Here is a 12,781-nt window from a genome sequence, read left to right on the forward strand (position 1 = left end):
GGCCGCGGGCAGCTTCACGGTCCATAGCTGTGTTTGGGCCCCTGCGCCCTCAGGGAGGCCCTTGACTCTTTCTTAACAGCTGTGGACATAACATTGGTCACGTGCCAGGCATTTCCCCAGTGCTTTACAGGGTGCACGTACTCCCCGTGTACAGATGAGGAAGCTGAGGTCCAGCAGGACTGGATATCTTGCCCCAGATCACGAAGCTGACGGGGGCCCGGGCCGGCGCGGCACTCTGCGCCTGCAGCCCGCGCCTCTGAGGGGGAGCCTGGGCCGCCAGGGCCTCTGGGGCGACGCGGGCGTCCGGTCAGGCGCGTCGTCGGTGTAAGGGAAAGAGCATCCCGGCGCTTCCTCGGGCCGCAGGGACGGGCCTGGCGGGTGTAGGCTCTGCCCTTCCACACACCCCGCACCCGGCAGCCACTTGTGGAACAACCTGGGTGAGATGCGACCCGGGTGGGGCACCCGCCTCGGGCGCTGCGGGACCCCGTGCCCTGGGCCTCTGGCCAGGGAGCCGTGGACAGTGAGTGACTTGCTTTAAGGAGCCTGATACCGCGTCTGTCCTGTGTGAAGACCCCTGTGGGGTTTCTGTAGGCGTCTCGCATCCACCCTTTGAATTGATAGACTCCAAGTGTAGGCCAGGTGGACGCCCATGAGTCGGGTGGCCTCCGTGTGCCTGGGTGGAGGATTACGGGCAGGAGCTCACAGCGAGGGAGAACGTGGGGGTGAGGGCGTGAGCCGCAGACGTCGTCGGTGTCTGCGCCCACGGCCCTGAGAGGCAGCAGCCTGCGTGGGGGGAGTGAAACTGGGGGAGCTGGGGACCCAGCAGGGAAGGGGCAGAGGGACCATGGACGCTGAGCCCTGGGCCGGAGGGGCCCTCCTGGCGGTGTGCTGGGACAGCCGGGGGCCAGCCAGCCAGCCACGGGCAAAGGGCTTACGCACCCCGCCGCCCCGCAGAGATGACTCACGCCCGCTGTCACGAGCGTGAGGGGCTGGGGGCCCGCAGCCACCCACCCTCGAGTGTCCCGTTCGCCGGGCCGGCTCAGCCTCCTGTGAGTCTCCGTGGCACCGGGCCGCAGTACCCTCTCCCACCCCTGTGCCCCCGTGCTGGGCGGGGCTCGTGCCTCTGTTAGCTCTGCCTGGCTCCAACCCCCCCGCCCCTTGGGGCCCCCCAGGCCCGGGCTGCCCCCCAGCCTGCCATGCTGCAGGCCGCACCTGCGACTCAGTGCATGTCGGTGTCCCCAGGAACGCACGGCCCCGCATCTGAGGGCTGTATGGCAGCGCCCGGGGAAACGGCCTTGGCTCCACAGCCGGCTTCCAGTGAGCTCTTTGCTCTCTCCCGCCTTTGCTTACTGAACTCGGCCGTTCACTGAAGGACGAAGGTCCGAGAGCCAGGGCTGCTGCTGCGGTCTGCAAGGCTGAGGGGCGGAGGGGGCGCCCCAGCCTCCCCATGCTGGCCCTCGCGCCCTTCACGCGCTGACCGGTCAGTGTCTCATGTTTCATCTTGTCTTTAAAAAGCTGCAGCGAGATTAGGTGCCTAACTCTCACCAGTGGTGTTAATTCCAGGAGGATTTAAGTACCTAGAACCTCGTCAAAATCGCCCTCCTGTTAGAAAACACACTGTAGCGGTGGCGGGGGGCGGGGGGATAGGTGGGGGTGCGCAGCCCCAAGGCTGTTTGCCAGCTGACAGCAGGCCGACCCCCAGGGGGCCCAGGGCTGCGAGGCTGCTCCGGAGCCAGGCGCCCGCACCCGCCTTGCGGAGACACGGCCGTCTTCCCACGGCCGGCGCCGGTCGGCCCCAGGAGGGCCAGCCCTGTGCCCAGGTCGGTGTGTTTGCCTCTCGAATGGAGGCTCCCTCCCGCGGCGCCGCCAGCGGCGGGCGCTCCGGTCCTTGGCAGCCGGCCTCCCCGCCTCCTCCCGCCATCTGCCCAGCTCTCACTGGTCAGCGGGCGAAGGCGAGGCGTTGACCCCTCCGTCTCACCTCCTGCCGCCCGCACCTGCCGCCAGGTCTGGGGGCTAGACACGGGCCCGAGCCCCACACCCCACTCGTTGGCCAGGTCCGGGGCAGTCACGTCGTCCCCTGAGACCGCTTCCTCCCTGGTAGAGCGCCTGGTTCGGGCCCGGGACCCCTCCGCAGAGGACGAGGCCCAGAGCAGCTGCTGCCGGAGCGGTCCCTAGCGACGCTCGCTCGGCCTCAGAACAACACGCCTGGCAGCCCCCGCCGAGAAGACGGAGCTGCGGGGCAGTAACAGCGCACAGGAGTCGCGCTCCACCCGGCAGCCCCAGAAGTCTGTTAGAGATGCGTTCTCGGCCCCACCCTCCGCCCAAGTCAAGAATCCTGGAGGTGGGGCGCAGCCAGCTGCCTGTTCTGCCCCCCCCCCTGAGGGTTTCTGAGGCAGCAGGCTTGGGGTGGGGCTCCAGAACCCGCGCTGTGAGCGCACCCCGGCAGTGCCGGGGCTGCGGGGCCCAGGGCCGCCCCACGGAGCCCGGGAGGCAGCGCAGGCTCTGAGGGCCGCTGGGCTCCGAGTTTGATGGTTTGCTGGACGTGGCGGAAGCCCCGCCGTGAGGAGCGAGCGGAAGCCGGCTGAGAGGACACCTTCGGGAGCAGGCGGACTTGCCGGGGGCACAACTCGCCTCCTTCTCAGGGTTCGCCCGCCGCCCCCGCCCCCCCCGGGCCCCAGTCTCCCCCGGGTCTCAGCGTCCTTTGCCACCTTCCCAGCCTCGGCTGCTGTCACTGTCACAGTGGGGTGCTGTCAGCAAGAGGCAGGGTGTCGGGATGGGCCAGGTCTTGGGCTGGGCGCTAGCACAAGGGTGGACACGTGGTGACCAGGGCCTGGCGCGCTCTGAAGAGGGCACCGTGTGTGCAGGCCCCAGGGTCGGGCCAGAAGACACTAGCTAGGTGTCTGCCTCCCTGCTCTCTCACAAAGGAGCGTGGGAAATCGCATCACCCCGTTGAATTGCCTGGGCCCGATCTCCAGCTTCGGGGTGGGCGGACCCCAGCCCAAATCCATCCTGTCCTCGTGCCGGCCTGTCCGTGGCGAGCTTCTTGCCGACGTCCTCACTCTCCGCTAGATCCCGTAGGCAGGGTCTGGGTGGATCCCTGGGACACGCGGGGTCCCACCTGTGGGGCCGCCAGCCCTCCCCCTTAGCAGAGCTGCGGAGCCGTGACCTCACCGTCTGCCCCAGAGACTCAGCTGAGGTCACCCCCCGGGAAGCGGGGCCCAACTCCCCTCCCTTCGAGGTCCCCTCGGTGTGTTTCTGGGTGGGCCTGCCTCCCTCGGGATCCTGTTCTCACGTCACAGCACATTTTATTCCATGCCCTAGCCCCCGGAGCGTCCTGGTGTCCCCCTGGCCTGAAGTGTCTTTCCTTCCGCCCCCGTGGACAGAGCCTGTGAAGAGCCCGCTCGGGCCTTTCTGACCCGCCGTGCACGTGGGCGTGGTGCCCGGTGGTAGCCGGCAAAGCGACTCCCCAAGAGGCTCCTGCCTTGGCTCGCAGCTGTGAGCGCATCAGGGCGCACGCACGCCCTGAACAGCTGTCCTGACGTCCACGAGGCAGGCGGCCCACAGCTGCCGGCACAGCAGCACACAGTCGGCTCAGCGCAGGCGCCTCGCTCCTGGGGTGAGGGCTTCTCGCCAGGTAGCCAAGGCAAGCGTCTATGCCGCACACACGCCTCTCTCTGTGTCCAGTCGGTAACGTCCAGGTCGCATTGTCCCCTGTCCTGGTTGCACTGACGACCAGGCCTGCGTCAGGCCTCGAATCTGCGCAGACCTGTGGTTCCCGCGGCGGGCGCTTTGCTTTCAGTAACGGGATTTGTTGAAGAAGCAGCTGACTGAGCAGCCCCGCCTCTGCCCACAGGCTGCACCTGGGAGTTTGGAGCCATGGTCAACTACATCAAGAGGACGTACCCCCTGACCCAGCTGGTGGTCGTGGGCTTCAGCCTGGGGGGGAACATCGTGTGTAAATACTTGGGGGAGACCCAGGCCAACCAAGAGAGGGTCCTGTGCTGTGTCAGCGTGTGCCAGGGGTACAGCGCCCTGAGGTGAGTGACCCCGTGTGGCCCTTCCTCCTCCTGCCCAGCCCCATCCTGCTTCGTGCGAGGCCCAGCTGGTGCAGGCAGGCCAGGGGCACGGAGGCTGGCTGAGCAGATCTTCTCGGCCTTGGCTCCACCTGTTTGGCTCCCAGCCTCCTCAAGCCTGGGACGTGCACCTGCATTTGGGGTACAGCCCCGCAGCAAATAAGCCCCCGCCCAGCTTTCTCTTTGAGGCGGGCTCCTGGAGTTTGCAGAGCCTAGGGGACCTGAAAGAGCACAGACGGCTGCCGAGCCCGGGGCCCGCGAACTGGGCCTGGCCCCCAGCGAGCTCCCGCCTCCGGGGAGCTGTGTCCTCCCGCCCGGCGCTGCTCCTCGGCCACCCACAGGGCCGCGAGGCAAGAGGGCCTCTCCCCGGTCCCCAGCCCGCAGCCCCCAGCATGAGTCAGTCCAGGCCAGAGTCGTGTTCGCCTGGTTAGCCGGGGCCTCGGGTCTCCAGAGCGCGGCGGCAGGCCCCTGTCTTCTGGGCGCTTCCCTGCACTCCCCAGTGCAGGGGCCCCTAAGGACCCTTCCTCTTCCTCCGCGCCACTGGAAGTACTCAGCTGCCGCGCAGCCACCATGACGCCATACTCAGCAGCTCCCGCCCCAGGGCAGTGCCGGGCCGCCTGGGCACCTCCTGCCCACAGCCCTCCGTGTGCTGCCCCACGGGATCCCTGGGCCCCTCCCTGCGCCAGGCGCCGTGAGCCTGCGTGAGCTCCCTGGATTGGACAGGCAGCAGGACATGGGACAAGCTTGGGCTTTTCTGTGAAACCCAAAATCTTGAATGGCAGCTTCGTTTCACTTGCTGCCATGGCGCCCTCTGCTGCTGGCAAGAGCTCAGCTCAGGATCGGCAGCATTGGCAAACTAGGGTGTTGGGACCAAGCAAAAAGAAGGTTCGAGACGCTCAAGTCCGGGAATCTGCGAAGGGCAGTGACAGTCTGCATAGCCCCTCCTGGGCCCGACACCTCCCGCCTCTGACCATTACCGTGAGGCAGTTCACGCGGGGGCCCCCCTCGGGGAGGGTGCAGTCAGGGCGGTACCTGGCCCGTGGGCACGGGCTTTAACAAGACGCTCACTGGAGGACAGTCGCGCACTCTAAGCCAGGGTCACCCCCCTCTTCCTGCAGCTTGAGGTCGCTGGATCCTTTCGCACAGGGGCCCTGGTGGCCACCGTCCCTCCCACCGCTGGAGCAGGAGGGCCTGGCTACGGCGGGGCCACGGGGCTGCCGCGCGCCCTCCTAGAGGAGCCTGAGCCCCCTCGCCGCCCCTCACGCCAGCCCTGCCCCCCTCCACCTGGCCCTGAAGCCGGTGCTGGCCGTCGGGGAGCGGCTGCTGCTGAAGCTGCTCCCGTGCCGGGGTGTTCTGGGCCGCTGCGGGCGCCCCGCGCCCCGGCTGACCCAGCAGCAGACCTGCCCGCACTGGCTCGGAGCTCGCTCGCGGAGAGGCCGCCGGGGGCTCTGGCGCTGGAGCTTCCGTGGCTGGGGCCAGGGTGTCACCCCAAAGCCGCTGGCCCTCGGGGGTTTCTCTCGGGTCTCGGGTTCCGCACCGCCCAGCGGCTCGGCACACGTACCACCATCTGCGGCCCTGGCCGCGCCCCCGCGGACGCCCTCTCCCTTGGGGGCCGGGCTCCCCGCAGGCCCCCACTGCCCGAGCGCTTGCTCCCTCCAGGGCGCAGGAGACCTTCATGCAGTGGGACCAGTGCCGGCGCTTCTACAACTTCCTCATGGCCGACAACATGAAGAAGATCATCCTGTCGCACAGGTGCGCCCCTCCCCCTGGGCGCCGTGGGCCCTAAAGCCACCGCTCGTCCCCCAGGGAGAGGGCAGGGCCGAGGCGGTGGCCCGCGGCCGGCCGGCAGCATTGTGACCGGGCAGGCGCGCCCAGATGGCTTCCTCCTGATTCCCAGGGAGCCCGAGGAGGCGCTGCGTCTGCCCTCCCCACGCCGTCCGGGCGGCTGGCCGTGGCTAGCGGGCCAGCCCCGGGGGCTTCGTGCTGCGGCGCCGAGACTCGTGGGCCCAAGATGGCGGCCCCGGGCTTCTGGCCACGCAGCCGCGCGGCAGAGTCCACCTCCCTCCCGTGGGGCCCACCCTGCCCCTCCGTGCCGCTGCGCGCCCCACAGCTGTCCTGCCCCCGGCTCAGAGCCCGCCCGGGCAGCCGAGACAGGCTCAGGGCCGCGATGGGCGCTAGTGAGGCCTTCTCCGGAGGTCACTTCCTCGCCCGTGACCGTGTCGTCCTGGCGGTCGTGACCTCATGTGTCCCGCCCATACCGCCCGGCTTCTCCGGCGGGGTCCGGGATGCTCACCGCCTCCAGCCTGACCCGCTCCACACTTGTCACCTCTGCTGCCACACCAGCCCCGTCAGTGCCCTGCGCCCTCCTCCTCCAGGCAGCCGCCCGCTGTTGCTCCCGGGCTGGGTCCGCACCCTCGGTGCGGCTGTGAAGCCGCGGGCAGGCGTATCTCATCCTCCCAGAGCTTGGCACATAATGAGCCCCCAGAGGACACTGTACCCTGTGCCGCGGGGGCAGGGAAGGGCGCTGGCTCCCGGGCATGCTGCGCAAGCTGCCCCGGCTCGATGCGGGCTCCATCTGCTTGCCTGCGCCCGGAAATGGGAAGGGACCCCTCCCGGAACGTTTGTTTGGTCCCCGGGCCGCCCGGCGCTGGTCACTCGGTCCTGAAGGCTCCCCGTGACGCTCGTCACCCGTTGGGGCGAGTCTCTGACGAGCTGTACGTGGGTCACCCCAGAAAGGTCAGGGCTGCTTGAAGTCGGGGTTCAGACCGCAGTGGGCGTCCTCCCGGCGTGTCTTGGAACAGCGCTGGAGAAATCGGCCTGCGGCTTTGGGAGCGGTGTGCGGGCTCCGGCCGTGTCCATCACGACGCTCGCCCAGACCTCAGGACGTGCGGCCTCTCTGGCCGTGGACGGGGAGCCCGGCCCGGGGCCGCCTGCGCACCTGGCCTCCACCTCCCTCGGCACCCCCCGAGCAGACGGCCCCTCCTCCGCCTCTCGGCCCCCACGCCAGGGAGCCATGGACTGGCCTCCACGCCAGCCACTGCCTTCCTCGGTAGCGATGCGGACGGCTCCCGCCAACACTAGCGTGAGGACAGGGTCCCCGACGTTAGACCAGCCCCCCACTGCTTGGCCGACCACCCGCCCCGGAGCCCTCCCCTCAGAGAGCTGGGTGACCTCCCCTGACCTCAGACCCAGCCCTTAGCTTGTCTCCTGCCCTGAAAGGAAAGCGCCTCTCTGCCACTGCCCCACAGTCAGCAGTGCGCACTCACCTTCTGGAACATTCTGAGGCTGGAGGGGCTATTTCTGACTTTCCGCAGATGCTCTGCTCTCCTGGCTGCCTCTGAGCGAGGAAGCAGGCTCTGCTGGGGGTGTTTATCATCTGCCTTTTGCGATTTAAAAAAATCTTGAGCTTTCTCGAGGAGTCGCTGACAGATGAGGCTGGGAGATGCTCCGGTGCGCAGCGTGGCCTGCTCACCGCCTGCGGCCTGTTCCCGTTTGTGCCCGTGTCCCGCCCTAGGCAAGCTCTTTTCGGAGACCATGTGAAGAAGCCGCAGAGCCTGGAGGACACGGACTTGAGCCGCCTCTACACAGCCACGTCCCTCATGCAGATCGACGACAACGTGATGAGGTGGCTGTGCGCGGCGGGGCGCTGGCGGGCTCCTGTGGCCCCAGTGAGGCCAGGGGTGTTTTTCCCTTTGGGTATTTGCCCACCGAAAAAGCCGAAGTGCCTGGTGTCTCTGTGCCCCTGGCTGTGTGCTCCTGCCGGGCAGACACGGGGGGCTGGGGCCCACCCTGTGTCCTCACCCCACCCCTCAGGGCCCACCCTCCGATTCGCCGGGAAGTAAAAGCACAAGGAAGTAGTTCTTGTGCGCGTCCGTTTCTCTGTCAAAAGTAAATTAAAAGTAGAGTGAGAGGATTGTGCCACCGAAATAAGGGGGGGCCGCTCTGGGGGGCGTGAGGCCGCCCCCAGTGCAGTTTGCAGCCCCCACCCCTGTGCCCTTCAGTCCCGCGAGAGCCCTGGGGCTCCTGAGTAGCGGCGGGTGCAGGAACGTCCGACCGAGGTCACCAGACCGCTGCCCTGCACATCTTTCAGACTCGCCCTTAAAGTGGCCGTTGGACACTTTGGACACGGTCAGACGCAAGCCAGGGCCCCTCCCGCAGGCGGGTCCGGAGACCGCCTGGGTTGCAGGGTCGTGGCGGCCACGTGCCTCGAAGTGCCACGGGCGGTTCTAGCGCGAGCCCCGGGCCGGGTAGCCGGCCGGGTCGACCCGGTGCGGCGGGGCAGCTCCCGTCCCGGGGTGTGTTAGGGATTTGCTCAGAGAGGCCACGCCCTTCGCCTGAGGCCACGCAGTCGGTCCGTCTCAGACCAGCGTTTGAACCCAGACACCAAGGCCCGTCCTGCCCCGGACTGCCGCCTGGACGTCCCGCTGACCTGGCGCCCGGGCCGGAGCAGCAGCCCCCACGCCCGTCTTCTGACGCGTCTCGTTCCCTCTCTCGTGCTTGCAGGAAGTTCCACGGCTACACCTCGCTGAAGGAGTACTACGAGGAGGAGAGCTGCATGCGCTACCTGCACAGGGTGAGCTGCCTGCACGGGGGGCGGCGGGCGGCCCCTGCCGGGGCCGGGCAGAGCCAGACCTGGCTCCTGGCACCAAGCGCGCCTGGGTCCGCTGGGGGCAGGCAGGCTCTGTGCCCTTAGTGTGACGGACACCCCAGCCCTCCTGAGTCTTCCTGGCCCTCGCGGCCGGCGCCAGGCCACCGTCCTAAGCGCCGCTGGCCGCTGCGTGTTTGGTGAGCACTGCGGGGTCGAGCTCAGGACCCCGCCCGGGGCGGGCGCGTGTGAATCTCCGTCTCTGCCTGCCTGCTGGCAGCAGTTTCCCCAGGGGTGGCGCTAAGAGCAGCCACAAGAAACGTTTGCAGCCAACCCTGACCCCCAAATGTTTTCCACCCAACCCACCACCAGACCACGCGCTCGCTCCCTGCACGCTCAAACCAGGCCGCCCGTGGGTCAGCGTGATCTGTCCCTGGCCCCCGGGTCTGGCTGCCACATGCCCGCGCCCGTCTCACCACAGCCACTGACGTGCAAAAGGCCGCTTTGCTGAAAAGGATGTTGAAGGCAGCATCCTAGAGCCCCAGGTCCCCCAGCTTACTCCTCTCTACCCTTTGGATTCTTCTGGAAGGCTCGCTGTCTGCAGCAGTGCCGTTTACCCCACCCGCAGTGGGAATGTGTGAGTGGGGACCTGCCCCGTGGCTCGTGGAGAACCTTGGCGTCCTCCCGCCAGGGGGCGCCCACTCCCTCCCGCAGGGGCTGCTTTGCGCCCGCCCCTGCCCGCCAGGGCCGCCACGGCGCACCTGTGGCACGCGCGGTCGTGAACGTGAGGCTCTTGGGTCGGCGTGGTCTGGAAGGTGGTGGCTCGTTTCACGCCGCTTCCTGTGCTTGTTGCAGATCTATGTGCCTCTCATGCTGGTGAACGCGGCCGATGACCCCCTGGTGCACGAGAGCCTTCTCACCATCCCAAAGTCTCTCTCAGGTGAGCGTCCCGGGCCTGCTCGGCCGCAGCGCAGTCCCTGGCAGCCTGGGCCCCGCCCGAGGTCAGCGGGCCGTGTGCGGCAGGAGGGCCGCCGTCTCCGGCTCCCAGGGGGGCTGGGGAGCCGGCTGGTGTCTGGCAGTGGCTGAGCTCATGATCTCCGTGCGCTTGGGAATGTGACTTTCAGGGACGTATCTAGACATGAAACTTAATCGGAAAGCAAAGCACGCCAGGGCTGCTGCCCCTGAGGCCCGCTCCTCTGCTGCTTTGAGGACGAGAATATGCACGCGGCCTCTGCGTCCGCTCTGTGTGGCCGACTCTGCTGGGAAGGAGCTGGGGAGCCGGGACGGGTGCCGACACAGCACTGGGCCCTAGGTCACTGCGCGGGGAGCCCACGCCCCCCGGGCCGGCCCCGACCAGAAGAGTAGAGCGCGGGCCGGCCGCCGAGCTCGGGGCACTGCTGCGGGGGGCTGCTGCGGGCTCTGACAGCCGCTTCCACCCCCCCCCCACATGCCTGCACACAGGAGCCCGTGCACAGCCGTGGAAAGGGCTCGTTTCCCGTGCGTGTGAGGCCTCATGCACCTGTCTAGGCGGCCGCTCAGAGCTCTGTGAAGTGGCCACTGCAGAGGGAAAGCGAAGGGGCCCCTGAAAGCAGGGCTCGCTCGAGCCAGAGGCGCGACTGTCGGGACGCGCCTCAGAGGCCGGGGCCGCCCACCCGCCCGGAGCCAGCGCCCCTGGCCTGAGCGGCTGCCCCTCCTGCTGCCCACACCCTCGCTGAGGTGCTCTCCTCCCCCTCCCCGCCCCGTGGCCTGACCAAAGGTGGGCTCGCAGTGTCCGGCCCTGGCCAGTGCGTTCAGCGCACTGTCTCACGTGCACGCAGGGCCTCGGGCGCCCGTCAGCACGCCTGCAGCTTCAGCTCACGGCCCAGCCTTAGGCCTGCTGTGGGGAAGAAGCGGGCGCCGCGGAGCTCGCCGTGTGCGCCAGCAGGAGGGCTAGTGGCTGCGGACTGCCCCTTCGGCCTCCGCACTGACATTGCCAGAAACGCAGGCCCTCGTGGCCTCGCCTGTTAAGTCAGAATCTGCATTCTAAGGCGATATCCAGGCGGTGGGGCGCACGGAGGAGGAGGCGCTGGAATCCGCGGGGACACCGTGCCCCTTCTCTTTCTCTCTCTCTCACACGAAGTCTGCTTGGTGGTCCTGGCTGAGCCCAGAGTGGCGGCTGCCCAGGAGGTCCTGGGTGTGGGGCCCTGGGAGCGCCGGGCCCAGCCTCACCTGCAGGCTCGTCTCAGCCCCCAGGGCTTAAGGCTGGCGCCAGGCGGCCTGAGTCCGCACCCCAGGAGGCGCTGTGCCGGCACTGCCCCTCCCACCTCGCGGGCCCGGCGCAGCGTGGGTGGCCAGGGGGCTCACCGCCCGCCCGCCTGAGCTGCCGCCGCGCAGGGCGGGACTCAGCCGCTGCCTTGCCCCGCAGAGAAACGGGAGAACGTCATGTTCGTGCTGCCGCTGCACGGGGGCCACCTGGGCTTCTTCGAGGGCTCCGTGCTGTTCCCAGCGCCCCTGACGTGGATGGACAAGCTGGTGGTGGAGTACGCCGACGCCATCTGCCAGTGGGAGCGCACCAAGTGGCAGTGCTCCGACGCGGGTCCCGTGGGGGCGGGCGCCGAGTGAGCCAGGCTCGGCCCGCCCCGGCCCCGGCCCTGCAGCCTGTCGGGCCGTCCCCCGTGGTGGCTGGGCTCGGACCTCACACCGCGGGGCCGGGACCCCTGTCCCGGAGGAGGCTGCTGGCCCCAGGAGCTCTGGGCTATTTTTGTGCTTAGTTACTGGTGTTCTCCATTGCCTTGTTAGCCGTGGTGACAGGCCCCAGGGTCTCGCCCTCCTGCCCAGTTTCAGCGGCTGACTGCTTTTAAGCCAATCACGTCTAGTTTCCCTATTAAAAATGTCTGAACAGCAAGTTTGCTTTGCCAACCAAGAGGCTTTTCCAAGACAGCGAGGGATTGTTCCCGCGGTGATGGCCTTGCGTGCTGACGGCCCGCCAGGCCGGCCCTCACTCTCGAGGCCCCCGGCGGGCGCCCGAGTGCCTGGGCTCGCCCGAGTGTTCCGCCCTCACGGAGCTCGACGTTTCCCCTACTTTGCCCGTGCTGAGAGTTACCTGGGGCGCTAGTTAAAAATTCAGCCTCCCAGGTGCCTCCCCTTGGGGAAGCCGGAGCCAGGGTCTGGAGGGAGCCCCGGGATTTTAATTTTCAACAAGTGCCCCAGGTGGTTCTCATCTCTGGGCCAGTGTGGGAAACGGGCCCTCGGGGCCTCCCTCAGGCGCGGGCCTCCTGAGCAGCGAGGCCATCACGGAGCTGCCCCAGGGTGGCCACTGGTGAGGTCTCGGAAAGGGCCCTGACAGGTGCACGGAGCCCGACGCTGCCCCTCTGTGGCCTCGAGCCCCCTTGCGCTCTGTGTGTGCCCATAACGGGGGCTGGGACCAGGCAGCTTGCCGAGAGCTCCCCCAGTCCTAAGTTCAGTGACAAACTCAGCGTCCTGAGGTTTGAGAGAACATCGGCGGGCGGGTCCTCCTTCCACACGGAAGCCCACCATGCCGTCTGCCTTTCTCCCCGTTCCCTAGGAAGAGGGGTCTGTCGCTTGTTTCTGTCTGTCTGTTTTTAAAGCACTCAATGGTCATTTTATTTTTTCAACCCAGGTCTCTCTAACTCTGGCTTTTGATACCAAATAATTCAAAAGTTAGAGGAAGATCAGTCCAACCGAGAGAGGGGTTCCTTTGAAGCCAGATTTTTTGTTTCGTTAATAGCCTGTGTTTGTAGTCTGTCGGGTAGATCTTTCCAGAGTGTGTCTTCTCCAGCGAAGATGTCACTGGAGGTTTCAAGTACTCCTCTCCCCCCTCCTGCGGTACTTGAGTCTCTAAACAAACACCCTGCGCTTTGAAGACTCAGCGGTGGCTCTCTAGAGGAGACCGAACTACCAGTGAGATTGCCTGGAGACTTCAAAAGATGTCCCTGCCTTGCCTCCGAGGCTCCGGCCGCCCTAGGGCTCTGTGCGGGCGTGAGGGCGGGGTCCTGGCCTGGGGCCGCGCGGCTGCGGCTTCGGCCTTGGTCCAGGTGACCCGGCACTGTCTGTTCCCCGACAGCCCCAGGCCGTCCCGCCAGGGGCAGCCCAGGCAGCGGCCCTGCAGGCCTCAGCCTTGCGG

The 12,781-nt window shown here is 67.6% G+C and overlaps 1 protein-coding gene across 1 annotated transcript in view; it reads left to right on the plus strand.

Moving 5' to 3' along the window:
• Window positions 1-12,775, plus strand: part of ABHD2 (abhydrolase domain containing 2) — a 46,907-nt gene extending 34,132 nt beyond the window's left edge. The window contains exons 6-11 of the mRNA XM_004692983.2: window positions 3,854-4,037; window positions 5,733-5,825; window positions 7,588-7,698; window positions 8,577-8,646; window positions 9,514-9,598; window positions 11,063-12,775. Coding sequence (XP_004693040.1) covers window positions 3,854-4,037; window positions 5,733-5,825; window positions 7,588-7,698; window positions 8,577-8,646; window positions 9,514-9,598; window positions 11,063-11,259 — 740 coding nt within the window. The 3' untranslated portion in view covers window positions 11,260-12,775. The remainder of the gene's footprint in view (window positions 1-3,853; window positions 4,038-5,732; window positions 5,826-7,587; window positions 7,699-8,576; window positions 8,647-9,513; window positions 9,599-11,062) is intronic.
• Window positions 12,776-12,781: the final 6 nt, after the last annotated feature.

Source organism: Condylura cristata, unplaced genomic scaffold (genome assembly GCF_000260355.1).
Source record: "Condylura cristata isolate star-nosed mole 26May11 unplaced genomic scaffold, ConCri1.0 scaffold00035, whole genome shotgun sequence".
Taxonomy (NCBI): domain Eukaryota; kingdom Metazoa; phylum Chordata; class Mammalia; order Eulipotyphla; family Talpidae; genus Condylura; species Condylura cristata.